This window comes from Heterodontus francisci, chromosome X (genome assembly GCF_036365525.1).
Source record: "Heterodontus francisci isolate sHetFra1 chromosome X, sHetFra1.hap1, whole genome shotgun sequence".
NCBI lineage: Eukaryota > Metazoa > Chordata > Chondrichthyes > Heterodontiformes > Heterodontidae > Heterodontus > Heterodontus francisci.
The window spans coordinates 880,051-907,438 of NC_090421.1; the positions used below are offsets into that span (position 1 = coordinate 880,051).

At 50.7% G+C, this 27,388-nt stretch overlaps 1 protein-coding gene across 2 annotated transcripts in view; it reads left to right on the forward strand.

The window, feature by feature from the left end:
* The window catches only part of cs (citrate synthase), a 32,095-nt gene extending 6,703 nt beyond the window's left edge, over window positions 1–25,392 (forward strand). Inside the window, exons 1-11 of one of the 2 annotated variants that reach the window (XM_068024953.1) lie at window positions 7,552–7,575; window positions 11,065–11,112; window positions 12,285–12,392; window positions 12,840–12,905; window positions 14,093–14,224; window positions 15,656–15,844; window positions 17,737–17,936; window positions 19,714–19,843; window positions 20,845–20,946; window positions 21,522–21,731; window positions 24,749–25,392. In XM_068024953.1, the coding sequence (XP_067881054.1) occupies window positions 12,390–12,392; window positions 12,840–12,905; window positions 14,093–14,224; window positions 15,656–15,844; window positions 17,737–17,936; window positions 19,714–19,843; window positions 20,845–20,946; window positions 21,522–21,731; window positions 24,749–24,919 (1,203 nt within the window). In that variant the 5' untranslated portion in view covers window positions 7,552–7,575; window positions 11,065–11,112; window positions 12,285–12,389 and the 3' untranslated portion in view covers window positions 24,920–25,392. Of the gene's footprint in view, window positions 1–7,551; window positions 7,576–11,064; window positions 11,113–12,284; window positions 12,393–12,839; window positions 12,906–14,092; window positions 14,225–15,655; window positions 15,845–17,736; window positions 17,937–19,713; window positions 19,844–20,844; window positions 20,947–21,521; window positions 21,732–24,748 lie in introns of those variants that run through there. The other variant, XM_068024952.1, reaches the window with a different exon arrangement.
* The last annotated feature ends 1,996 nt before the right edge of the window (window positions 25,393–27,388 follow it).

Genomic DNA, 27,388 nt, shown 5'->3' on the forward strand with positions numbered 1-27,388 from the left:
TCATTTTGAAGCTTGAATAAAGTATATCCAGTGTACACTCCGAACAATTTCAGTTTTGAATTTGGGTGACTTTCAAGTAATTCAAACTGCTTGTTTTTCTTGCGGGATTTCACAGAATCATAGAATAAAACAGTGCAGAAGAGGCCCTTCGGCCCATTGAGTCTGCACTGATGCATTAAAGACACCTGACCTGTCTACCTAATCCCATTTGCCAGCACTTGGCCCATAGCCTTGAATGTTATGACGTGCCAAGTGCTCATCCAGGTACTTTTTAAAGGATGTGAGGCAACCCGCCTCTACCACCCTCCCAGACGGGGCATTCCAGACCGTCACCACCCTCTGAGTAAAAAAAGTTCTTCCTCAAATCCTCCTCAAACCTCCTGCCCCTCACCTTGAACTTGTGACCCTTTGTAACTGACCCTTCAACTAAGGGGAACAGCTGCTCCCTATCCACCCTGTCCATGCCCCTCATAATCTTGTACACCTCGATCAGGTCACCCCTCAGTCTTGTCTGCTCCTGCGAAAACAACCCAAGCCTATCCAACCTCTCTTCATAGCTTTGAATGTTCCATCCCAGGCAACATCCTGGTGAATCGCCTCTGCACCCCCTCCAGTGCAATCACATCCTTCCTATAATGTGGCAACCAGAGTTGCACGCAGTACTCCAGCTGTGGCCTTACCAAAGTTCTATACAACTCCATAACCTCCCTATGGATTTATTTGACATTTTTAGAGTCATAGTCATCGTTTGTAATGTAGGAAAAGTAGCAGCCAATTTGTGCGTGATCTCTCTCACTCTCTCTCCACACCCCCCCCCCCCCCCACTCCCTCCTTCCCTCCTTCCCTTGATTCACTTCCAGAGAGAGGTAAAAAAAAAAAATGCATGGTGAGGGTGGGAAGCAACCTGTATAGTGAACTGATGCCATTTTGTGCCTCATCTGGCAGTAATTCTGACTCTGCTCTGATTGCCATCACTTCCGCTCCAAGTCTGTCAGCAAGTATAATTAGAGTCTGATATTGTAGCTTCCTTCCCCACAGTGCTTCCCTATCTTGGACAGGGTTGTCCCTGCTCGAGTTCAGATAACTGCTCAACTCGCCTAACCGATAGTTGTGTGGGCAGGGCTGTCTTCAAACAGTACCGTTTGTCGAGCTGGAAATTTAGGAGTGCAGATTTACTGCACGCAAACAGGCCATTATGCCCATTTGCTTCACACGAGTCACATCCCACCCCCTACCTTATTTCCTCTTTCCCCCTCCCCCACTTCATCTCCTCTTCTCCCCCAACCCCCACCACCCCACCAATCACCATATCCTTCTATTCCCTTAAACACATACACGCCGTTCGCCTCAACCCACTCCCTGTGGTAGCAAGTCCCACATTCTCACCACTGTGGATAAAGAAGCTTCTCCTGAATTCCCTTATTGGGTTTATTAGTGACTGTGTCTTATATTGGTTTGCCAGTCGCCTTGACTCAGTGTCCTCTGGCTTGCAGCACTGCTGCCAATGGCAACAGTTGGCCTCTATCTACTCTGTCCAGACCCCTCATGATTTTGAACACCTCTATCAAATCTCCTCTTAATTTCTCTCTAAGGAGAACAGTCACAGCTTCTCCAATCCATCCACTTCACTGAAGTCCCTCATTCCTGGGATCGGACCTCACAGCTCACTTCCAACACGTGGTACATTTAGCTGTCCCTCGTCTGACACCCAGGTTCAATATCGGGGGCTCCGCAACGGTTTCCCTGCTGAGCAATCGGCCTTCGTAAGGGCTGCAGTTGATCGGCTGTGAAGTACTTGGGCACATCCGGAGGCTTTAAAGCACAATCTGAATGCAACCTCGTGCTTTTTGATGGATTATTGAGCTTCCTGCAGTTTTGCAACATGCATTTTGTAACTCTGTCGTGCTGCTTGAGTTGTGGGTGAGGGTAGGCCTTTGGGCTTTTTATCTGCAACGGGTGAAATTTAGTTGCATGGTCTGCCTTGGCTGTCCCGGCAACCGCCGAAATGCTGCCTTGACTCGGGCCTGGATCTGGGTAGTGTCTGGGTAATAGAAACTGGCGCTGCCTCTTTCTCAAATTAGAAATGTGCTATTTTTAATATCGATCCCAAAAAAAATTCCTAATGTGACAGCTGGTCTTAAAATATCTGGGACATGACTGACTCCTGTTGTCGTAAATGTAAAATTCAGTAACTTGTCAAGAGGAAACTCGTCTGGGAGTGTAGTTGGAGAGTGGTACCACCTTAATGTATTGAATTTTTGTAATCCAGATTAATTACTTGCATCGGAATCATAATTTACTAGGGTTTATGTTTTATCCCTTAACAGTTCTGAATATTCAGGTTTTCGTGTTCACCCTTGGCCTTGTACAATAAAGCAAATGGAGTTTAGTATAGAACAACTGTTGGGGAGTGAGTGAGGCGCTGTGACAGGCAGTTTGTTAACTGATGCCGTCTGTAGCCAGCAGTTGGTTGGCACCAAGTCATTCTTTTCTATTTAAGAACAAAGAAAATTACAGCACAGGAACAAGCCCTTCGGCCCTCCAAGCCTGCGCCGATCCAGATCCTCTACCTAAACATGTCGCCTATTTTCTAAGGGTCTGTATCTCTTTGCTTTTTGCCCATTCATGTATCTGTCTAGATACATCTTAAAAGACGCTATCGTGTTCGCATCTACCACCTCCGCTGGCAATGCGTTCCAGGCACCCACCACCCTCTGCGTAAAGAACTTTCCACGCATATCCCCCCTAAACTTTTCCCCTCTCACTTTGAACTCGTGACCCCTAGTATTTGAATCCCCCACTCTGGGGGAAAAAGCTTCTTGCTATCCACCCTGTCTATACCTCATGATTTTGTACACCTCAATCAGGTCCCCCCTCAACCTCCGCCTTTCTAATGAAAATAATCCTAATCTACTCAACCTCTCTTCATAGCTAGCGCCCTCCATACCAGGCAACATCCTGGTGAACCTCCTCTGCACCCTCTCCAAAGCATCCACATGCTTTTGGTAATGTGGCGACCAGAACTGCACGCAGTATTCCAAATGTGGCCGAACCAAAGTCCTATACAATTGTAACATGACCTGCCAACTCTTGTACTCAATACCCTGTCCGATGAAGGAAAGCATGCCGTATGCCTTCTTGACCACTCTATTTACCTGCGTTGCCACCTTCAGGGAACAATGGACCTGAACACCCAAATCTCTCTGGACATCAATTTTCCCCAGGACTTTTCCATTTACTGTATAGTTCACTCTTGAATTGGATCTTCCAAAATGCATCACCTCGCATTTACCCTGATTGAACTCCATCTGCCATTTCTCTGCCCAACTCTCCAATCTGTCTATATTCTGCTGTATTCTCTGACAGTCCCCTTCACTATCTGCTACTCCACCAATCTTAGTGTCGTCTGCAAACTTGCTAATCAGACCACCTATACTTTCCTCCAAATCATTTATGTATATCACAAACAACAGTGGTCCCAGCATGGATCCCTGTGGAACACCACTGGTCACACGTCTCCATTTTGAGAAACTCCCTTCCACTGCTACTCTCTGTCTCCTGTTGCCCAGTCAGTTCTTTATCCATCTAGCTAGTACACCCTGGATCCCATGCGACTTCACTTTCTCCATCAGCCTACCATGGGGAACCTTATCAAACGCCTTACTGAAGTCCATGTATATGACATCTACAGCCCTTCCCTCGTCAATAAACTTTGTCACTTCCTCAAAGAATTCTATTAAGTTGGTAAGACATGACCTTCCCTGCACAAAACCATGTTGCCTATCACTGATAAGCCCATTTTCTTCCAAATGGGAATAGATCCTATCCCTCAGTATCTTCTCCAGCAGCTTCCCTACCACTGACGTCAGGCTCACCGGTCTATAATTACCTGGATTATCCCTGCTACCCTTCTTAAACAAGGGGACAACATTAGCATAAATAAAAGCAAAATACTGCGGATGCTGGAAATCTGAAACAAAAACAAGAAATGCTGGATTCACTCAGCAGGTCTGGCAGCATCTGTGGAAAGAGAAGCAGAGTTAACGTTTCGGGTCAGCGACCCTTCTTCGGAACCCATTACCCACAACATTAGCAATTCTCCAGTCCTCCGGGACTTCAGCCCTGTTGAAGGATGCTGCAAAGATATCTGTTAAGGCCCCAGCTATTTCCTCTCTCGCTTCCCTCAGTAACCTGGGATAGATCTCATCCGGACCTGGGGACTTGTCCACCTTAATGCCTTTTAGAATACCCAACACTTCCTCCCTCCTTATGCCGACTTGACCTAGAGTAATCAAACATCTGTCCCTAACCTCAACATCCGTCATGTCCCTCTCCTCGGTGAATACCGATGCAAAGTACTCGTTTAGAATCTCACCCATTTTCTCTGACTCCACGCATAACTTTCCTCCTTTGTCCTTGAGTGGGCCAATCCTTTCTCTAGTTACCCTCTTGCTCCTTATATATGAATAAAAGGCTTTGGGATTTTCCTTAACCGTGTTTGCTAAAGATATTTCATGACCCCTTTTAGCCCTCTTAATTCCTCGTTTCAGATTGCGCCTACAATCCCGATATTCTTTCAAAGCTTCGTCTTTCTTCAGCCGCCTAGACCTTATGTATGCTTCCTTTTTCCTCTTAGCTAGTCTCACAATTTCACCTGTCATCCATGGTTCCCTAATCTTGCCATTTCTATCCCTCATTTTCACAGGAACATGTCTCTCCTGCACGCTAATCAACCTCTCTTTAAAAGCCTCCCACATATCAAATGTGGATTGACCTTCAAACAGCTGCTCCCAATCTACATTCCCCAGCTCCTGCCGAATTTTGGTATAGTTGGCCTTCCCCCAGTTTAGCACTCTTCCTTTAGGACCACTCTCGTCTTTGTCCATGAGTATTTTAAAGCTTACGGAATTGTGATCACTATTCCCAAAGTAGTCCCCTACTGAAACTTCAACCACCTGGCCGGGCTCATTCCCCAACACCAGGTCCAGTATGGCCCCTTCCCGAGTTGGACTATTTACATACTGCTCTAGAAAACCCTCCTGGATGCTCCTTACAAATTCTGCTCCATCTAGACCTCTAACACTAAGTGAATCCCAGTCAATGTTGGGAAAATTAAAATCTCCTATCACCACCACCCTGTTGCTCCTACATCTTTCCATAATCTGTTTACATATTTGTACCTCTATCTCACGCTCGCTGTTGGGAGGCCTGTAGTACAGCCCCAACATTGTTACTGCACCCTTCCTATTTCTGAGTTCTGCCCATATTGCCTCACTGCTCGAGTCCTCCATAGTGCCCTTCTTCAGCACAGCTGTGATATCCTCTTTGACCAGTACTGCAACTCCTCCACCCCTTTTACCTCCCTCTCTATCCCGCCTGAAGCATCGATATCCTGGGATATTTAGTTGCCAATCATGCCCTTCCCTAAACCAAGTCTCAGTAATAGCAATAACATCATACTCCCAGGTGCTAATCCAAGCCCTAAGTTCATCTGCCTTACCTACTACACTTCTTGCATTAAAACAAATGCACCTCAGACCACCAGTCCCTTTGCGTTCATCATCTGCTCCTTGCCTACTCTTCCCCTTAGTCACGCTGACTTCATTATCTAGTTCCTTACAGGCTTTAGTTACGAAAGTAAAGTTACTAAAGTTACTTTAGTAGGCTAAAGGTTGCTTGCTTTTTGACTCTGCTCACTGTTTCCAGAATCTGCATGAGGTTTAGCGCACAAGAAAAAAAGACTTCAATCCAGTTTTCATTCGGACGAGCTTCGCGCACCTTTTCAAACTCGGCCGCAGCAATTGGAGAACGCAAACTGGTCTTCCGCCCCGTCATTCCTTCCGATTGTCCATGTAACTGGGGCCATGTTGGTGAGCGGGTTCCAGGATGGGATCTGTGCTGTTGGCTGGCCTCTGGGCACGGGCAGGAGGTGCCACGGTGCATGCCCGTGCCTGTGGTAAGCGCTTGATGGTAGAGTAGAAGGGCATCGGCTGGCCCTCAGACTGGAGGCTTTCCCAGGCCAGCCTCCCAGCTTCCATAAATTCGAGCTTATCCAAAATTCTGTCTACTCGCATTGAGTTCTGGTCACCCATTCCCCCCCCCCCCCCCCCCCTCCCCCCAATCCCAGGTTTTGACTTCTGGTCTGGCAAAACACCTCGATTTTAAAATTCTCATTCTCCTTTTCAGATACCTCCATTGTCTCTCCCCCCGCCCCCCCCCCCCTTTCCCCCACCATCCCTGTAACTTCCTCCAGCCCCTACGACCCTCCTCTGAAATTTCTGCGCTCCTCCAAGTCCGTCCTTTTGCCCGTTCCCCGATTTCCGTTGCTCCGTCATTGGCAGCCATGCCTTCAGCTGCCTGGGGGCCCTGAGCTCGGAGCGATGGAAATCGGGTGGGTGTGTGTGCGCGCGCAGTGGGTGCTCAAGAAGCCGGAATTGGAGGAGCACAGAGATGTTGGAGGAGGTTGGAGAACGGGGAGGGACCATGGAGGCCTTGAAAATAAGGATGAGAGTTTTAAAATTGAGGTCTTGTTGGACCGGGAGCCAGTGTAGGTCAGCGAGCACAGGGGGTGACGGGGAAAGCACGAGCTGTAAATGGTTGTCGGAGGGTGAGAGGTGGGGAGGAGGATAAAGAGGCTGCCCTCATTGATGGTCCAGGAATATACAGGATAGCAGAATATTTACTCCTGAAAGTGCCTTGATGGTGTCTGAGGAAGCTGAATTACTGTGTCCTGACATCTGTGGGGTACTGATTTTCATTTTAAGAGTGCTGGTAATTTAGCAGGCAGGTCACTGTTGTCTGAAATAAAAACAAGAAATGCTGGAATCACTCAGCAGGTCTGGCAGCATCTGTGGAAAGAGAAGCAGAGTTAACGTTTCGGGTCAGTGACCCTTCTTCGGAACTCAGTTCCAGTAACACACCATACAGTCGGCCTAACTAAAAGGTTTGCCTTGCCCAATATCGCTCGGTGCAGCTAGTTCCGCCCACTCAGCACACTATGGTGCTTGACTCAAAATGAGTTCAGCTGCTGTTGTGTTTTGTGGAGGCTTTCGAGTGTGTCAAGTCTGACTCTAGATGAATCATCAGAAGGTTGGAATGCAGGGTACCGGATGGGACTGCTTTGCATAATCTGACTGTCCCCGAGTTCAAATACAAAGTCCACACAGTTCACTGTCAAACGAGCCCGATCGATTTCGTTTACTGCTGCTATGGGGCTCAATTCAGCTCCCTGGGCAACCAGTTCTGAACTGTGTGAATTAGTTACACCTGACCTGGTGATTCACTTTCCTGCCTGTGTGTTTTCAGGGAAGGAGGAGAGCACACCTGGCTGTGAGTTAACATTTGAAGGTTCATGTACATGAAAAGATCTGACAACTGCACAGGAATCTCTCTAGCAGTTATCCCATTTGTGATTGACGTATGCTATTCTCTTTCTTAATCACATCCGCCCACTGCCCTCCCCTACACAGTTAAAGCGCATTTAAAAATGCATTGAAAGGGTTGCTGTGCTCTCCTTTGTCAAAACTTAAAGATATTCGTTCAAGCCGTGACACACAGTGCTGGTACTTATCATGGGTAATGATGAAAGTTGTGAATATTTGATGGCATTGTTAGTTTTATTGACACTTGTGTATGTGAAAGCTTGGAGTCATTTTATTTAAAAACAAAGAGGCTGGGGGTTGACCAGTTTTAAATCATTAGCGAGCTGGTTATTTCCTCCTAAATGATAGTGAACTGGTTGTTTCCTCAGACCAAGGTATGTGTGTGAGAGAGAGAGAGAGAGAGAGAGAAAGGAGGAAGCTCTGGGTTTTTGCCTGGAAGTAGTTTGGGTAGCAGGTGTGCCAGTCACTGTACGATTCCACACGCAACGGTGTCGCGGGCTTGCTGTGGTGTACACTTCCTTTCGTAGCATTGGACCAGTCTTTGTGATTAAATAATGAAAAGCCAGACATTTGTATGTTTGGATAAGGTCAAGAGGAGCTCTCGCTCAGAGATCTGCAACCATTAACGTGCTGCTGGACGGTTTAAGGCAGAACGACCTGAAGTGACACTGTAACTGTGCAGAAGCTTTTGGCTGTGATGTTTTGTCCATTTTCGCTGGTTAAAATGGTGGCCTCAAAAATGAGCCTCTCGGATTGCTGTAGGCTAGCTGTGCCTCAACAAACAGTGCCTTTCACTCACGGTAGTGCACACTTGAACAGGAGCTGGGGAAAATTTCCTAAAAGCCCTCTAGTTGCAGTTGCAGCTTTGCATAATTTCAGTGAGAGTTCCTTTCCCTTCTGCGGCAGCAGCTGCATTCATTTTAATGTGAATAAGTTCATCATTACGTGGCTTACTTTTCAAGGGCGTTGCTCTCATTCCTGGGTAATTTTTGAAGTAACGTGTAAAATGTATCATTACGGATGTTCTGGGGCAGCTCCCTCAATCAGTGAAACTTTTTTTGTCCACGGTGATTTTAATTGCTCATCTCGTTGAGACCGGAAGGGAGCAGATGGAGAAGAACGATTACATTCCTAAAATATGTACAGGACTCCTGTGTCGAGTAGTGTGCTGAAATGCCTAGAAGGCGGGCGGCATGTCTAGATTTGGTTTTTGCGTAACAGTAGATCAGGCAGATGGGTTAAAGAGAATCATAGTCATTTATGGCACGCATCCAGTCAGTCCTGTTCCGCCTGCTCTATCCCCATAGACCTGTAAGTTCATTTCCTTCAAGTGTCCAACCAATTTCTGTTAGAAATCATTCCAGGTCATTACCCCTCTGCATCTCTTGCCCAAAACCTTAAATCCATGTCCCCTAGTCCTTGTACCATCAGCTAATAGGAACTGTTTGTTCCTGTCTAAATTATCTTCGCCTGTCATCTTGCACACCTTCTATCAAATCTCCCCTCGGTCGTCTTTGATCCAAGGGGAACAACCCCAGCTTCTCCAACCTAACCTTGTAGCTAAAATCCCTCTTCCCTGGAACCATTCTGGTAAATCTCCTCCGTCCCCTCTCAAGGACCCTCACATCCTTCCTAAAGTGTGGTGACCAGAACTGGACATAATACTCTAGTTGTGGCCTGACCAGAGCTTTATACAGGTTCAGCATAACTTCCCTGCTTCTGTGCTCAATACCTGTATTTATGAAACCCAAGATGCTATATGCTTCACTGACCACTCTCAGTATATCCTACCACCTTCAAAGATCTATGCACATGAACCCCTAGGTCTCTCTGACTCTGCACACACTTTAGAACTGTGCCATTAAGTCTAAATGACTTTTCTCCATCCCTTCTGCCAAAATGCATTACCTCACACCTCTGTGTTAAATTCCATCTGCCACTTGTCTGCCCATTCTGCTCGCCTATCTATGTCCTGCTGCAGGCAATTTGCACCGTTCTCACTGTCTGCCACTCCTCCGAGTTTGGTGGTATTGGCGCATTTTGAAATGTTACCCTCTGTTCTAATATGCAAATCATTCATGTTTGTCAAAAAGCAGTGGTCCTAGCACAGACTCTTGGGGAACACCACTGTCTATTATCCTCCATTCTGAAAAACAACCATTTACCACCACTCGCTGTTTTCCGTCCTTGGGCCAATTTTTTTTTTTGTCCAATTGGACACTGACCCTTCTATTCCATGGGCCTCAATTTTGTTAACCAGCCTTTTATCTGGTACTTTGTCAAATGAGGGTGGGCAAAGTCACGAACGTAGCCATCCTCTCAAAAGCAAATCTACCAAGTATGTGAACATTCATCAAGCAGCTTGGGCACATTCGCAGGATGGAAGATGGACGCGTTCCCAACAATATTCTGTATGCCGAGGTTGCCGGAGTCAGGGAACCAGTTGGACACCCAAAGTTTCGCTTCGAGGATGCTTGGGAGCGTGACACGAAGGCCTTAAACATCGATTTTCGCGCGTGGGAGATACCAACCAACAACCGAGGGAAATGGTGACATTAGCTGTGGGTCGGTGTGTGCCACCATGGCGATCACGGGCTTGGGACAGCAGGCGCCAGTGTTGGCAACAGCACCCCACTCAACGATGCCTGATAACCACCTCATATGTGGCACCAGTGGCAGAGCCTGCCTTTCACAGATTGGTATCTTCAGCCATCAGCAAATTGCACCATGTGGAACTATCCCATCGCCAGTGGATTTGCTGCAGGTCCATCTCTCATAGACGGACGGACACCGACGACAGGTGAACACTTGAGTGGCGACTGTAACTTGACGAGGTTTTAATGAATAACGCAACTTGTGCAGAATCAGTAGATACCATTTGCGACAAGTCGCAGAATGCTGTGGATCGAGAGAGATTGGAAGCAAATTAAAATTTAACAGGTACGGGCTATCGACACGGTATGAGAAAGTGCAGAGTGATTAAGGAGGGAGTGTGAGGAGACTATATTGTGTAAAGAATTCTACAGTTGTATCGACAGGCACAGGATTCTTAAATGTGGGAGGGGATAGTTGAGGATGAGTCCAAATTGGTGAGGATACTTAACCAGGACTTGGCATCAGTGTTTTAAATAGAAGGATATTGTGGTGGGTGCTGGTTGTTCTGCCTGCAGCTGCCTTGAACATGGTTTGAAAGTCTCGAACATGGGGACACAGTCTCAGGACAAGGGGTCAGTCATTTAGGACTGACGTGAGGAAATATTTCTTCACTCAGGGTGGTGAATCTTCTGGAGCTCGCTACTCCAGAGGGCTGAGGACTCCTGCAGGGACATTCCGCATCAAACAGGGGAATGGGCACCCCAAGGATTCCATTGGACGTGGCCTGTCTGCACCGTCAGAAAATGTTTCACAGTTTGGGGGGTGGGTGGGAGAGAAAACGCAGCCAGTGGAGAAAAGTGACAGAAAATTTCTCTGTCAGCTGGTTGTTAGCACGTGAATTTTATACCCTCCAGTGGAGCTGGCTGAAAGTCCTTTTCACATTATATAACGCCATTGATTGGAGATTTTTCTTTGCTCCAGAAAGCTCGTCATACCTTCACAGGCGAGCACCCTGCTATAATGAACACTGTTAATTGTCTGAAGTCAATAAAATCTGAACTTAAAGAAACTCTTTTTTTTTTAACAGAACATTGCATGCATCGTAGTTGCTGCGAGGAATGCAAGTTCATCAACAGTAAGTTATCTCTTCTACACCTAGATCAGTCCTGGTCTTTTTCTAAATTGTCAGTGGGCAATATGTAAAGGCCTGCTTGTATTATCTGTTATCATAGTCAAAGTATGTCGTTTGCCGTCTGGGTGGGTGTGGGAGTGTCTCTGGGGTGGGGGGGTGGTGTGTGTCTCTGGGTGCGTGCACGCCCCTCTCTCTCCCTCTCCCTCTCACTGTGCGCTCCCCTCGCTCTCTCTCTCCCTCTCCCTATGCGCGCCCCTCGCGCTCCCCCTCTCCCTCTATGCACCCCTCGCTTGCGCTCCCCCTCTCCCTCTATGCACCCCTTGCTTGCGCTCCCCCTCTCCCTCTATGCACCCCTCGCTTGCTCTCCCTCTCCCTCTATGCACCCCTCGCTTGCTCTCCCTCTCCCTCTATGCACCCCTCGCTTGCTCTCCCTCTCCCTCTATGCACCCCTCGCTTGCTCTCCCTCTCCCTCTATGCACCCCTCGCTTGCTCTCCCTCTCCCTCTGCACGCCCCTCGCTCTCTCTCTCTCCTTCTCCCTCGGCTCCCCCTCTCTCTCGGCTCCCCTCCGTCACTCTCGGACCCCCCCGCCTCCCCCTCTCTCTCGGCCCCCCTCCGTCTCTCTCGGCCCCCCTCCCCCTCTCTCTGATGAGCCACTGTCTTGAGCATTGGTACAGATTACTCCAGCGGGGGGCTTAGCGGTATTTTATAAAGGGTTTGGTACAGCGTCCTTGCTTTTTTGTGGCTTGTTTGTTTTTCAAAAAGAAGCAAATGTAATGATGCTGAATCACAAATGGTCTCTTGGAGCAGTGGCACCTGGGTTCAGATTTGCCACAGACTGCTGGGGCGACCGTTGCATCCTCCTGTGTTCCCTTAGCCTTATTTTTTGGGATTGCGGATCCCCTGCAGTGCGGGAGTGTCTGCGAAAGGCGGCCTTGTTCAGGCCGCAAAGGGTAGTTTAGTGAAAATGTCTGACTGGGCGTAGAGACGGTTACGTAAGCGCAGGTACAATGGGCCACTTGACCACCCAGTCTCTGAGATTGGTCAAGACAGTTGTGGAGAAAGTGTGGGGTGAAACTTCCTCCTACGCCTGACCTGTGTTGGATCTGACTCGATGCTCGGAGACTCTGTAGACGAAGACCCTGATCCCATCTAACAAACGCTTTTGTCTTCCTAGGATTTGAAGGAGGTTCTTGCTGAACTTATCCCCAAGGAACAATCCAGGATTAAGGCTTTCAAACAACAACATGGCAAAACAGTTATTGGACAAATTAATGTCGATATGGTATGAATTACGTTTTTGGGGGGGGGTGGTGGGGTTGTGGGTGAGGAGAGAGAACTTATTTTTTTCATTCACGGGATGTGGACGTCGCTGGCCGGGCCGGCATTTGTTGCCCGTCCCTAATTGCCCCTTGAGAAGGTGGTGGTGAGCTGCCTTCTTGAACCGCTGCAGTCTGTGTGGTGTGCCGACATCCATGGTGCTGTTTTGGGAGCGAGTTCCAGGAGCGAGAGAGAGAGAGAGAGAGAGAGAGAGAGACAGACCACCTGTAGTGTACTAAAGTCTGTTCTAGTCGTTACAGATCAGCTGTGATCTGGTTGGCAGACCAGGCTCCAGGAGGGGGGCCTGAATGGCCTCCTCCTGTTCCTGTATTCCTAGCTGAATGCCGTTTTGAATATTGTAACTGCCTGATTTTTCTTTTCCCCCCCCCCCCCACCCCCCGGCCCCCCTCAGGTGTACGGTGGCATGCGAGGAATGAAGGGCTTGGTGTATGAAACATCAGTGCTGGATCCAGACGAGGTACAGAGTTAATGTCAAATTAGTCTGCATGTGCTTTGCTTTACGCGTGCCCTGTGGTGTAAGCTGCACCCCATCCTTTACTGGGTAAGTCCCATCCTTCGACCGGTGCTCTGTGACAGTCACGCTGACATTCAATTCTGGTTTAGTTTTTTACTGACGGAGATGCACAGATCAGTAGGGCTATAGCTGCTGGGTCTTAAACCTTGTGCACTGCAGCTGACCTTCACCAGAAGCAGGGAAAGATGCAACAACACCGTGCATTTATAATAGCACCTTGTGCATAGTTCAGCATCCAAAGGCACTGCTTCACAGGGGCATTATCAAACAGAATGACACCGAGCCACAAAAGGAGATACCAGGATGGGTGGGTCACAGAGGTAGGTTCTGAGGTGGGGAGATGTCGGGACGGTATTCCAGTGCTCGGGGCCTAGACAGCTGCAGGCACAGCCACCGGGTGGTAGAGCAGAGGGAGTGGGGGATGTACCGGGTGGTGGGGGTGGGGTGTGGAATTGGAAGGATGCAGAGATCTCCGAGGCTTGTCGGGGCTGGTAAGTGGTTACAGAGGCGAGCAGGGGTGGGGCCGTGGAGGGATTTGAAAGCGAGGGGGGAGAATTTTAAAATGGAGGCATTGTCAGACCGGGAGTCTATGTCGGTCAGCGTTCACAGCTGACCTGTCTTCTCAAGTTCCAGATCACCGTCCAACTACAGTCCAGGCAGTCCATTAGTATTCATAGACACTGAAAGCTGCACACTTGATTTCTTCCAACAAACCGGCAGGGTCTGTACGATGGTGCAGTGTTTGTTGCTGTGTTATAAGCTTCTGATGTTTCCCGGGGGGGGGGGGGGGGGGGTGATTCCACATACTACAGAGGCTTTTACTTTGGGTTGAGGTGACTGCAGTTTGCCAGTGTAGCAGCCACTGCTGGGCTTGAAGTGGAGGCAGGTAACGTACAGGTGTTGAATACCTGGTTAACTGTCCAAAACCCTGTAAAGTAAAAATTCGAGTTGATACCATTGGCATGCTTTGTCCTGATGCTCAGGGAAGGCATTTGAGGCCCTGAGCTAAAATCAGTTCACCCCCCTTCCCCACCCAGCCCCGAATCTAGCTGTGCGGTAGTGTGGAAACATTGTGTTCGGCGTGGGGTTTGAACGCGTTTTCCTGACCTCGCCTTTTGCCTCTTGGCCAGGGTATTCGTTTCCGTGGCTACAGCATACCAGAGTGCCAGAAGCTTTTGCCAAAGGCCCCCGGAGGAGAGGAGCCCCTTCCTGAAGGTCTGTTCTGGCTGCTGCTGACCGGAGATATCCCCACACAGGAGCAGGTAATGAAGTTTGCCTCGAGTCTTGCCGTGCCGACTGGGGCGTCGGGCGCAACGATCACCGAGCGGTTTTTTAGCGTCGCTGTCGGCCTCGCCGCTTCCGAGCCAAGGAGCTCAAAGACGGCTTGTAAGAAACCGCGGTGCAAAAACAAAACAAGCAGCGGCAGGAGATCTTTATTGCAAGGCTGCACTCGTCACTGCCACTTCATAAAAGCTGCTAAATGCCTGCGCTTGCTTCCATTGCAAGCTTCATCCATCCACGTTTTCCAGTTCATTGTCGATACTCAGCAAAAATTTCTTGCACCAACTTAAAAACAAACGCAATCCCTGCAGCAACGGGCCGTGTGACGTCTGCCAACCTTACTGCGACCTTTTCCCTGCTCATCTGAGCTCCGCTAGCACGTTAACAATGATGATCAGTTTTTGTCCGTCCGGGCTGTGTCAGGGGGTTGGTCAGTTTAAGGGGAGTGTCTGTGTTGATTTGGTGGGGGCGACCTGGTACATGTGGGGCGGACCGAGGACCGGAGCACGTGATGCCCCGTGTGGCTGCCAGCGGCTGACTGCCGGGGCAGGCGGTGCGGTGTTTATGGAGAACAAAAACAGCGGAAGGTGAGGGGAGCCCGACAACAAAGTTACGCTGGCTGGGGAGATTGTTTCCATCAGGGGCGTATGAGGTGATAGAATTGGTTAAATGTGGAAAAATGGCCGGGGGGTGGGGGTGGAGAGGGGGGCAAATATTTGACGCAACTTAGAATTTAAAAGCTGCTCCTTGTGCTAAGGACCAGAGATTGACTAGATTGGAATGAAAAAGTTTTCGAAAAGCGGTCAGCTGAATTAAAAGAATACACCGGCGTTGATTCTATCGACGAAGATGCTAACAGTCTGCGTACGTACCCTCGAGTTTCTACGCAGCCTTAACTCCAACGGACGTGCCACCGCACAAACCTAGAGTCGAGGCAGGATGTTGCTTTGAAACTTGAATGCTAAATGAGGGCTTTCCAGTGGAGCAAGTCTGGTAGTTAGGAAGCTGCTTCCCTCGATAATAAATGCTGAAATTATAACGGGCACATTTCAAAGTAAGTGTTTATGCCTCAAATGATATTGAGCCTGTCAGATGTAAGCCTGCCTTTTCAACTCATTACGGTCCCCAATGAGCTTTTCATACTCTGACTATAAACAATTCACAAGCCCAGACTCTTGACCAAATTTGTATTTATATTCCAAGGCCTGTTTTTATACATTGATAGTTTTATGTAGCTTCTCCCGGACGAAGAGGTTTTGATTCTGTTAATGTCCTTTGGTGAAAGAATAACTAGAGATCCTGTATTTGAAGAGGTGCTGCTGCGATAAAGACACTAATTTGACTGCAGGTGTTTTGCGGGTTTCCACTGGTAAGAAGTGCGAGTGTGTTGTTTTATTTCTTTCTCCCCGCAGGTCGACTGGGTGTCCAAAGAATGGGCGAAGCGGGCCGCCCTGCCCTCGCATGTCGTCACCATGCTCGACAACTTCCCAAACAACCTGCACCCGATGTCGCAGCTCAGCGCCGCTGTCACGGCACTCAATAGCGAGAGCAGCTTCGCCCGTGCCTACTCGGAGGGAGTCAGCAAGTCAAAGTACTGGGAGGTGAGCTTGATTCTCCGCGGTTCTCCCCCCCCCACCGTCGCAGTAGCATACAGGCTTGGGAAGTGCAGGTGTCGAGCGATCTGGGAGAACAGACAAAGAATCAGGGTTATAAAGGTGGAGCTACAGCTGTCAAAGTGACAGAGCTTTACTGTACTGTACCAGTACAAAGGTGAGCAGCCTTGGGGAGGCTGCAGGGGCTGAGAAGGTGCCTATGGAGGTGGAGGGCCGACATGATGGAGGTTTACAAAGTTATAAGCGGTATGGACCGAGTGGATAGTCAGAAGCTTTTTCCCCAGGGTGGAAGAGTCAGTTACTAGGGGATGTGGGTTTAAGGTGCGAGGGGCAAAGCTTCGAGGGGATGTGCGAGGCAAGTTCTTTACACAGAGGGTGGTGAGTGCCTGGAACTTGCTGCCGGGGGAGGTGGTGGAAGCAGATACGATAACGACGTTTAAGAGGCATCTTGACAAATACATGAATGGGATGGGAATAGAGGGATACAGTCCCCGGAAGTGCAGAAGGTTTTAGTTCAGACAGGCATCAAGATCGGCGCAGGCTTGGAGGGCCGAATGGCCTGTTCCTGTGCTGTACCGTTCTTTGCTCTATGGTAGTGTAGTGTGCACCTGGATTAATAATCCAGAGCACGAACGTTCAAGTCGCAGCTTTGGTAGTTTGAAAAATCTGTAAATTAAGAACTGCAGTCAGTAAAAGTGACTGTGAAGCTGTTTATTTGTTGTTAAAACCCGACCAGTTCTTGAATGTCCTTTTTCAAGGGTCGGAACCCTGCCATCTGTGCCCAGTCCGGGTCTGTACGTGACTCCAGACCACATCAAAGCGCGTGACCCTTGGCAAGCCACTTGGTCACGTCAAACCCGCGACGGGAAATCCACTGCCACGGGGTGATATGAAAACGAGGATGAGAACGCGTCTCTCCCACCACGTGTTTCGGGGGCAGGGTTTCTGCAAACAAACTTGCCAGAATATATCGAGTGATACTGCGCAGCTATCAATAGCCACTGGCCCGCTGCGTATTCGGCAGTGGAGCCTGCATCACGGCAAGCAGGGCAGAGGTGGTGACAAACTAGTTGCAATATTTGGCACTAAGTCTGGTCACAGAGCTGTACTGTCCACACTTGTAACGCCGTCCAGGTTTTCCCTTTACTGGAGGAGGTTGAGTGTCTCTGTGCTACCCAGGGCCCAAAGAGCTACTGCATTGTGTCACTGCAAACTTTAAAAAGTCAAAAGACAATTTTGAGAGCGTGTTTCAAAATCGGCAAGTGTTGGGCTGAAATGCCGTGCGATTTGTTGCTCCGGTCCAGGAAACCAATGGAAATAATTTTATTATAAAGTTTGCCCTCTAGTCGAGCCTGCGATCTGTTCCTGCGCCACTGCACAAACTGCTGTCTGCTGCCGGGGCTCCCCAGGACGTGGGCCTCCTGCCCTCGGCCCAGAGCTTGCCCGTGGTGTGCCGCAACGGGCCGACGCTTTATTGAGTGCCACGCTGAGAGGGTGCTGCATTGTCGGAGACGCCGTCCCTTTTTGGGTGAGGTGCCGCCTGCCCATTTCCGTGGTGAATGTTTTTACGACCCGTGGCATTATTCAAAGAGGGCACGGGGAGGTGTCCTGGCCAATATTTCTCACTTGTTTTTAAAAAAAAAAAATAAAAATCTCCCTTTTGCTGTAGGGATCTTGTGTGCACTCCAACAGTGGCTACACTTTGAAGTAATTCACTGGCAGTGAAAAGTTTTGGGGCATCCTGGGGATGCGACTGATGCAATATAAATGCTTGTGATTCCTTCCCCAATCCCCTCCCCTGTAGACCATGAGAAGATTGGGCATGACCCTTAACTTGATGAATGGTGGGCTAACTCTCTCTCTCTCTCTCTCTCCCGTAGTTTATTTATGATGATTCAATGGATCTGATCGCTAAGCTGCCCTGTGTGGCGTCGAAGATCTACCGGAACCTGTACAGGGAGGGCAGCAGTATTGGGGCCATTGACCCCAACCTCGACTGGTCCCACAACTTCACCAACATGCTGGGCTACACGGAACCTGAGTTCACGGAGCTGATGAGACTTTACCTTACGATCCACAGGTCAGCATCTCCTTCCGTGTTTCAGCCTCACCACCCCACCCCCACAAGATCTCCCGGTGTTTTGTAAGCAGGTTGCCCGTCCCCTGTTGGAGGGTTGGGAAAGCTTCACTCGTCTCGGTATTTGCTTTTATGTAGAGTTGCTTTGAAATTGACCAGCACGGGAACAAGCCACTCGGCCCACCTGCCCCGTGCCGGTGTTTCTGCTCCACGTGAGCCTCCTCCCACCCCCTACTTCATCTCTTACCCCCCTCACCCCTGTCACCATATCCTTCTGTTCCTTTCTCCCTCATGGTTGGCCTTTATTAAGAGTGAAGAGGATTTGAGTATGAGAGTAAAGATGCCTTCCTGCAATTATATAGAGCCTTGGTGAGATCGCACCTGGAGTATTGTGCACGGTTTTGGGCTCCTTACCCAAGGAAAGATATACATGACATAGAGGAAGTGCAATGAAGATTCACCAATTCCTGGGATGGAGGGATTGTCCTATGAGGAAAGATTAAATAGACTGGGTCTTTATTCTCTAGGCCCAACCATCTTCAGCTGTTTCATCAATGACCTTCCCTCCATCATAAGGTCAGAAGTGGGGATGTTCGCTGCTGATTGCACAATGTTCAGCACCATTCGCAAACTCCTCAGATAATGAAGCAGTCCTTGTAGAAATGCAGCAAGACCTGGATAACATCCAGGCTTGGGCTGATAAGTGGCAAGTAACATTCACGCCACACAAGTGCCAGGCAATGACCATCTCCAACAAGAGAGAATCTAACCATCTCCCCTTGACGTTCAATGGCATTACCATTGCTGAATCCCCCACTATCAACATCCTATGGGTTACCATTGACCAGAAACTGAACTGGAGTAGCCATATAAATACCGTGATTACAAGAGCAGGTCAGAGGCTAGGAATCCTGAGGCGAGTAACTCACCTCCTGACTCTCTAAAGCCTGTCCACCATCTACAAGGCACAAGTCAGGAGTGTGATGGAATACTCTCCACTTGCCTGGATGGGTGCAGCTCCAACAACACTCAAGAAGCTCGACACCATCCAGGACAAAGCAGCCCGCTTGATTGGCACCCCATCTACAAACATTCGCTCCCTCCACCACCGACACACAGTGGCAGCAGTGTGTACCATCTACAAGATGCACTGCAGCAACTCACCAAGGCTCCTTCGACAGCACCTTCCAAACCTGTGACCTCTACCAACTAGAAGGACAAAGGCAGCAGTTGCATGGGGACACCACCACCTGCAAGTTCCCCTCCAAGTCTCACAGCATCCTGACTTGGAACTATATCGGCCGTTCCTTCACAGTCGCTGGGTCAAAATCCTGGAACTCCCTTCCTAACAGCACTGTGGGTGTACCAACCTCACGTGGACAGCAACGGTTCAAGAAGGCAGCTCACCACCACCTTCTCAAGGGGCAATTAGGGATGGGAAATAAATGCTGGCCTGGCCAGTGACGCCCACATCCCCTGAACAAATATTGGAGGGAGGGATCGCCACAGAGAGGCGAGGGTGAGGGAGGTGGGATGACCGGTGAGGGCCGAGGGTGAGGGCGGCGTGACTGCTGGAGAGGGACGAGGACCGGGGCAGAGGGATTGCTGGAGAGAGGGACGGGGATCGTTGGATTCCGATCAGGACTCCAGTCTGTTTAAGGAGACTGGATTGGAGAGATTTACACAGTTGTGCCGCACTTGTTTAGAACCATCGCCGGATCTGTTTTAATTGCCTTCTAATATTGACACGTACTTTCTTTTCATTCACGCTTTGCGACAGTGATCACGAGGGTGGTAATGTCAGTGCTCACACCAGTCACCTCGTGGGCAGTGCTCTCTCTGACCCTTACCTCTGCTTTGGGGCTGCAATGAATGGCCTGGCTGGGCCTCTTCATGGACTTGCAAATCAGGTACGGTGCTGGCTGGACCTTGAGCATTAATATGGTGTCGCCGTTATCCCCACATGCCTGCTTGGTGTCTGCGAATTTAAAAGCCTCCTTACGTTCTTGCGGAAAGGTTTTAAAGCTACAGTTTGAGACGGGGCCCGGAAGCCGGATTTGGGGAGCAGAGTTTCACTGGGTGCTGTGGGCTCTGTGAAATGCGAGGCTGGTACCCTTGCACCTTCGCCCCTTTTGGTTTCTGAGGCCTGGTCCCACTCCCCTGTCGGAGAGTGACCAGGGCGGAGGTGCGGCTCCAAGTCTGCACCTCTGTGTGCAGTCCGCGTTTTTGGCTTCGACCCGGTTTACAGCGGTTAAAGTTGTGGCGGACCGTCGGAATCCAAATCCCCTATCGTTAAAGGTTACACAAAGCAAGCTGACTTCGATGTGTGTGAATCACAGACGTGCCAGTGCGGGTGGGGGAGCTTTGCTGATTGACCCGAATAGTTCACCCTACAAGCTCTCCCTGCGCAATGTGGCTCGATTTGATTCTCGGGCACGCGTACAATGCTGTAAATGTAATCAGAGCCCCTCAGATAGCAGGCCGCCCCCGATAATGTTCCTGGAGTGGTTTATTTTTCAGATTCCCGGTGCTGAGGGCACACAGATACCGATTCACACTGACGAATAGCGGTTGTAACGCTTGGTAATGACGAGTTTGTTGAGACTGAAATAAATACATTAACTGGGCAAAGGCCCATATTACTGTAAGACACTTGGGCCCCATCTCCAAGCACGAAGTGAGAGAACTGACACAACACAGGTGGAGGTTGCTCATCCCCACCACCCCCCCCCCCCCACCTCCCCAGCGTCTGTGCCGGCTTCTCTCGAGCTTGGAGGAGTTGGTGGTCCCATGTGCCCACTGCCCTTGACTTCCAGGAGGAGGTGATGGCGGGTTTGGGAGGGACCGGTCTTGCTGTAGAGGTTTGATGCAAGGTTCACACACTGACTGCCATGCGTTCTCTTGTGCACAGGAGGTTCTGACCTGGCTGACAAACCTGCAGGCCGAGCTGGGCGGTGAGGTGTCGGACGAGAAACTGCGGGACTTCATTTGGAACACGCTGAATTCTGGCAGGGTGAGTTGAGGCCACATAATCAGTTTCTAAATGTTAAAGACTGCCCCTCAGGCAGGGCGGCACTTCCTCGGCGCTGCCCACCCTGGAGTGTTGACCCATATTACAAGCTCGAGTCTCTGGAGCGGGGGTTTCGATTCCACAGCCTTCTGACTCGGAGGTGCTTGTGCCAACCCCCTGAGACACGGCTGACTTCAGTGAGTAAGGCCCTGGTGCCGGGGAATAAGAAACTCTCAAACTGTAAAGGTGGTTCAGTGTTGAGCTGCTGCCGTTCGAAAGCACGTGCTAGGTTAACAATTTCTGCAGCCCAATTCTCTCCTGAAGTGTCTTCCCACCCCAGCCTTTCACGGTCAGTGCTCCCCATTCAGCTGTCCCACCGAGCAGCAGTTTTTCCGAGGAGCTTGGACGGTGGAATGGATGTGCCTGAACCCGAGTTTTGGTCCCACCCTTAGCGCACAGTTGGAATCCCTGGAGCAGGGGCTTTGCGCAGAGCAGCTGGGATGCTGGGTCCCCTCTGGCTGGCTGTCTCCTCCCCCTCCGCTTCATAAATTTGTTGAAATGTTCCCTCCCTCCTTCAGGTGGTTCCCGGTTACGGTCACGCTGTCCTCCGCAAGACGGACCCCCGCTATATCTGCCAGAGGGAATTTGCCCTCAAACACCTGCCTGAAGACCCCTTGTTCAAGCTGGTGGCACAACTCTACAAGATTGTACCCGGGGTCCTCCTGGACCAGGGTAAGGCAAAGAATCCCTGGCCAAACGTGGACGCACACAGCGGAGTCCTGCTGCAGGTGGGTATCCCGAGGGAACGCCGTGACTGACACAGCGGAGTGCTGCTGCGGGGTGGGTATCCCGAGGGAACGCCGTGACTGACACAGCGGAGTGCTGCTGCGGGGTGGGTATCCCGAGGGAACGCAGTGACTGACGCAGCGGAGTCCTGCTACAGGGTGGGTATCCCGAGGGAACACAGTGACACAGCGGAGTCCTGCTACAGGGTGGGTATCCCGAGGGAACGCAGTGACTGACACAGCGGAGTCCTGCTACAGGGTGGGTATCCCGAGGGAACACAGTGACACAGCGGAGTGCTGCTGCAGGGTGGGTATCCCGAGGGAAAGCTGTGACCGACACAGCGGAGTGCTACTACAGGGTGGGTATCCCGAGGGAAAGCTGTGACTGACACAGCGGAGTGCTGCTGCAGGGTGGGTATCCCGAGGGAACGCAGTGACTGACACAGCGGAGTGCTGCTGCAGGGTGGGTATCCCGAGGGAACACAGTGACTGACACAGCGGAGTGCTACTACAGGGTGGGTGCCCCGAGGGAAAGCTGTGCCTGACACAGCGCAGTGCTGCTGCAGGGTGGGTATCCCGAGGGAACGCAGTGACTGACTGAGCAGAGTCCTGCTGCAGGGTGGGTATCCCGAGGGAACGCACTGACTGACACAGCGGAGTGCTGCTGCAGGGTGGGTGTCCTGAGGGAACGCAGTGACTGACTCAGCAGAGTCCTGCTGCAGGGTGGGTATCCCGAGGGAACGCCGTGACTGACACAGCGCAGTGCTGCTACTACAGGGTGGGTATCCCGAGGGAAAGCTGTGACTGACACAGCGGAGTCCTGCTGCAGGGTGGGTATCCCGAGGGAACGCAGTGACTGACACAGCGGAGTGCTACTACAGGGTGGGTATCCCGAGGGAACGCAGTGACTGACACAGCGGAGTCCTGCTACAGGGTGGGTATCCCGAGGGAATGCCGTGACTGACACAGCGGAGTGCTGCTGCAGAGTGGGTATCCCGAGGGAACGCCGTGACTGACGCAAAGTTATGGAGAAGTATCTCTCTCTCTCGCAGGGACACAGCAGCAATCCATTGCACTCCACTCTCTTTAGTACTGGTGACCTGTTTTCTTGCGCAATTCACACTCCAAACCCACTGGACTGTGTCTCTGATTATAAACCCCCTCTCCCTGTACCCCACCCCACTGGACAGTGTCTGATTATAAACCCCCTCTCCCTATACCCACCCCACTGGACTGTGTCTCTGATTATAAACCCCCTCTCCCTGTACCCACCCCACTGGACTGTGTCTGATTATAAACCCCCTCTCCCTGTACCCCACCCCGCTGGACTGTGTCTCTGATTATAAACCCCCTCTCCCTGTACCCACCCCACTGGACTGTGTCTCTGATTATAAACCCCCCTCTCCCTGTACCCACCCCACTGGACTGTGTCTGATTATAAACCCCCTCTCCCTGTACCCACCCCGCTGGACTGTGTCTGATTATAAACCCCCTCTCCCTGTACCCACCCCACTGGACTGTGTCTGATTATAAACCCCCTCTCCCTGTACCCACCCCACTGGACTGTGTCTGATTATAAACCCCCTCTCCCTGTACCCACCCCACTGGACTGTGTCTGATTATAAACCCCCTCTCCCTGTACCCCACCCCACTGGACTGTGTCTGTGATTATAAACCCCCTCTCCCTGTACCCACCCCGCTGGTCTGTGTCTCTGATTATAAACCCCCTCTCCCTGTACCCACCCCACTGGACTGTGTCTGATTATAAACCCCCTCTCCCTGTACCCACCCCACTGGACTGTGTCTCTGATTATAAACCCCCTCTCCCTGTACCCCACCCCACTGGACTGTGTCTGATTATAAACCCCCTCTCCCTATACCCACCCCACTGGACTGTGTCTCTGATTATAAACCCCCTCTCCCTGTACCCCACCCCGCTGGACTGTGTCTCTGATTATAAACCCCCTCTCCCTGTACCCACCCCACTGGACTGTGTCTCTGATTATAAACCCCCTCTCCCTGTACCCCACCCCGCTGGACTGTGTCTCTGATTATAAACCCCCTCTCCCTGTACCCACCCCACTGGACTGTGTCTGATTATAGACCCCCTCTCCCTGTACCCACCCCACTGGACTGTGTCTCTGATTATAAACCCCCTCTCCCTGTACCCACCCCGCTGGACTGTGTCTCTGATTATAAACCCCCTCTCCCTGTACCCCACCCCGCTGGACTGTGTCTCTGATTATAAACCCCCTCTCCCTGTACCCACCCCGCTGGACTGTGTCTCTGATTATAAACCCCCTCTCCCTGTACCCCACCCCGCTGGACTGTGTCTCTGATTATAAACCCCCTCTCCCTGTACCCCACCCCGCTGGACTGTGTCTCTGATTATAAACCCCCTCTCCCTGTACCCACCCCACTGGACTGTGTCTGATTATAAACCCCCTCTCCCTGTACCCCACCCCGCTGGACTGTGTCTCTGATTATAAACCCCCTCTCCCTGTACCCACCCCGCTGGACTGTGTCTGATTATAAACCCCCTCTCCCTGTACCCCACCCCGCTGGACTGTGTCTCTGATTATAAACCCCCTCTCCCTGTACCCACCCCGCTGGACTGTGTCTCTGATTATAAACCCCCTCTCCCTGTACCCACCCCACTGGACTGTGTCTGATTATAAACCCCCTCTCCCTGTACCCACCCCGCTGGACTGTGTCTGATTAAAAACCCCCTCTCCCTGTACCCCACCCCGCTGGACTGTCTGACTTTTAAATCCCTGGTGTGATTTTACTGCTTCTGGAGGAATGCGGTCCAAGACTTTCAGCTGAGGTTGTTGGTGCAGTCCCCGTTCCTGAGGCTTGTCACTGCTATCTGGTAGTGGTAGCAGCTGCCGCAGCCTGTCCCTTGCTCACACCCGCTGTATGTACCTGTTCAGGACGATGTGTGTATTTCAATAATTAGTGCTACTCTTTAACGACAGTGTGTCTCTCTCTCTCTCTCTCTCTCTCTCTCTCTCTCTCAGTATTATGGAATGAAGGAGATGAACTACTACACAGTGTTGTTTGGGGTGTCGAGATCACTCGGAGTCCTCTCTCAGTTGATCTGGAGCAGGGCCCTCGGCTTCCCCCTGGAGAGACCCAAGTCCATGAGTACCGACGGCCTGATACAGCTGGTGGACGCCAAGTCTGGGTAAACCCCTGTCCAAAAACGCCCCCGACATCAGGGAGCCGGCACTCACGGCAACCCCAGTGCACACGCCAGCTCTTAGGCTAAACCTGCTATTAAACCCACTCTTCACAGGATAACCTGACGGATGAGATTTTTTTTTCACTGGGTTGGGGAGAGGAGCAAAAGAGAGACGGGGGGGAAGAAAAGATTAACAGTTTTCAGCAGAGTGAAGAGGGCTTAATTTAATTATTGATACATTTTTTTTTTTAAATGTACGTGCTGTTTGTCTTGTCCCGCAGTTTGGATAGGCAGACACGCATGGGCGTACACACTCCTTAGAAAATGTAAGTGACAAGGTGGGCAGTCCTCTGGTTGCAGACCGCCTCTCCGCGAGGGTAGTAGAGAGCTGTAAAACTTATTTGTGTAAATGTACTGATCATGTCTCATGCCTCAGGTTGTTCTGAATCTAAGACGGAAATAAATGTTTTTATTACTGTGTCTGCTTGAAAGGCCTGGTTACTCGCGTGCCAAGTCCGAGGTGTCCTGTTCTTTTTCCCCCCCCCCCCCCCTCTGCCCCGGTGAACCCCCTAACCTTCTGTCACTGGGGAAGCATTTGGCAGCGGGAATCCTGGGCAGCACTACAGGGGATGGATCAGGAGGCTCAATCTGACCATGTATTCAGGATGTCTAAACAGTCCCAGTGAAGTGTTTGAGGGGGTTTGATAGGGTAGTGGCTGAGACTGTTTTCTCCCTGGCTGGAGAGGCCAGAACTTGGGGCGGGGGTCACAGTCTCAGGATAAGGGGTCGGCCGTTTAGAACTGAGATGAGGGGAAATATCTTCACTCAGAGGGTGGTGAATCTTTGGAATTCGATACCCCCAGAGGGCTGTGGATTGCTGTCGTTGAGTATATTCCAGACGGAGATCGATAGATTTTTGGGACACTGAGGGAATCGAGGGGTAGGGCGGGGAAGCAGAGTCGAGATAGTGGATCGGCCGTGATCGTACTGAATGGCGGAGCAGGCTCGAGGGGCCGAATGGCCTCCTGCTCCTGTTTTTTTTTGTGTGTACTGATCGAGCTGTTGGTTTTGTTGATAGCTGGGTTACGTGTCGTGTTGGTCCATGGCCTAGAACCAGCTGGCGCTGGGCTCTGCGTGCTACCTGAATGTCACTCGGAGAGCTGAGAGTCTCAGTCCCAGCTTGATGGGTGACCCAGCACCAAGGCTCCCTTCCCTGTTACTGGACCTGTCTCCCGAGCAGGGATTCCCTGCCTCTTCAGGTGGGATGCAATTGAGAATGAAAGAAGGTCACAGATTTGAAATCATTGGCTAAAGATCTAGAGGGGAGCTGTGCAGAAATGTTTTCCCAGAGAGTTGCTGGGGTCTGGAAAGATCCACCTGCAAAGCTGGTGGGCGAACAGCAAGGGCATGACATTAAGCAGGACTGCTCTTTCAAAGAACCAGCACAGGCACCAAGGGCCGAATGGCTGCCTCCTGTACTGTTGGTTTCTATGGTCGTGTCTCTCAAACAACTTCTCCCAATTACTGTTTGCAATGCAGGGACTTAATTAACATAGGTAAACAGATTGACACAGCACAGGAGGTGGCCATTCAGCCCACTGTACCTGTACTAGCTTTTTCAAAGAGCTATCTGCTACTCTTTTGAAAGTAGAGAACCTGTACCCACCGCTGTTTCAGGCAGTGCATGACAAACCACGTGCCATTCAGCCCATGGTACCAAGAATCCCAGACGAATCTCACTGTGCTGTAATCTCCCCATCGCCCTGTATCAATCTCCAAACTAATCCCACTGCCCCGCTCTCTCCCCGTCGCCCTGTATCAATCTCCAAGCTAATCCCACTGCCCCGCTCTCTCCCCATCGCCCTGTATCAATCCCCAAACTAATCCCACTGCCCCGCTCTCTCCCCATAGCCCTGTATCAATCTCCAAACTAATCCCACTGCCCCGCTCTCTCCACATCACCCTGTATCAATCCCCAAACTAATCCCACTGCCCCGCTCTCTCCCCATCGCCCTGTATCAATCTCCAAGCTAATCCCACTGCCCCGCTCTCTCCCCATCGCCCTGTATCAATCCCCAAACTAATCCCACTGCCCCGCTCTCTCCACATCGCCCTGTATCAACCCTAAACTAATCCCACTGCCCCGCTCTCTCCCCATCGCCCTGTATCAATCCCCAAACTAATCCCACTGCCCCGCTCTCTACACATCGCCCTGTATCAATCTCCAAACTAATCCCACTGCCCCGCTCTCTCCACATCACCCTGTATCAATCCCCAAACTAATCCCACTGCCCCGCTCTCTCCTTGGACATCTGTATCTCAACAACGTGCATTTATGTAATAAATTTTTAATGTCCAGGAACGTTGCAAGGTGTGTCCAAGGAGAGTTATCAGACACTCTTTCACACCGAGCCAATGTAGGTGAGCAGAAGCTGCTTCAGAGGTGGGTTTTAATGGAGGGGAGGTGAGGAGTGGG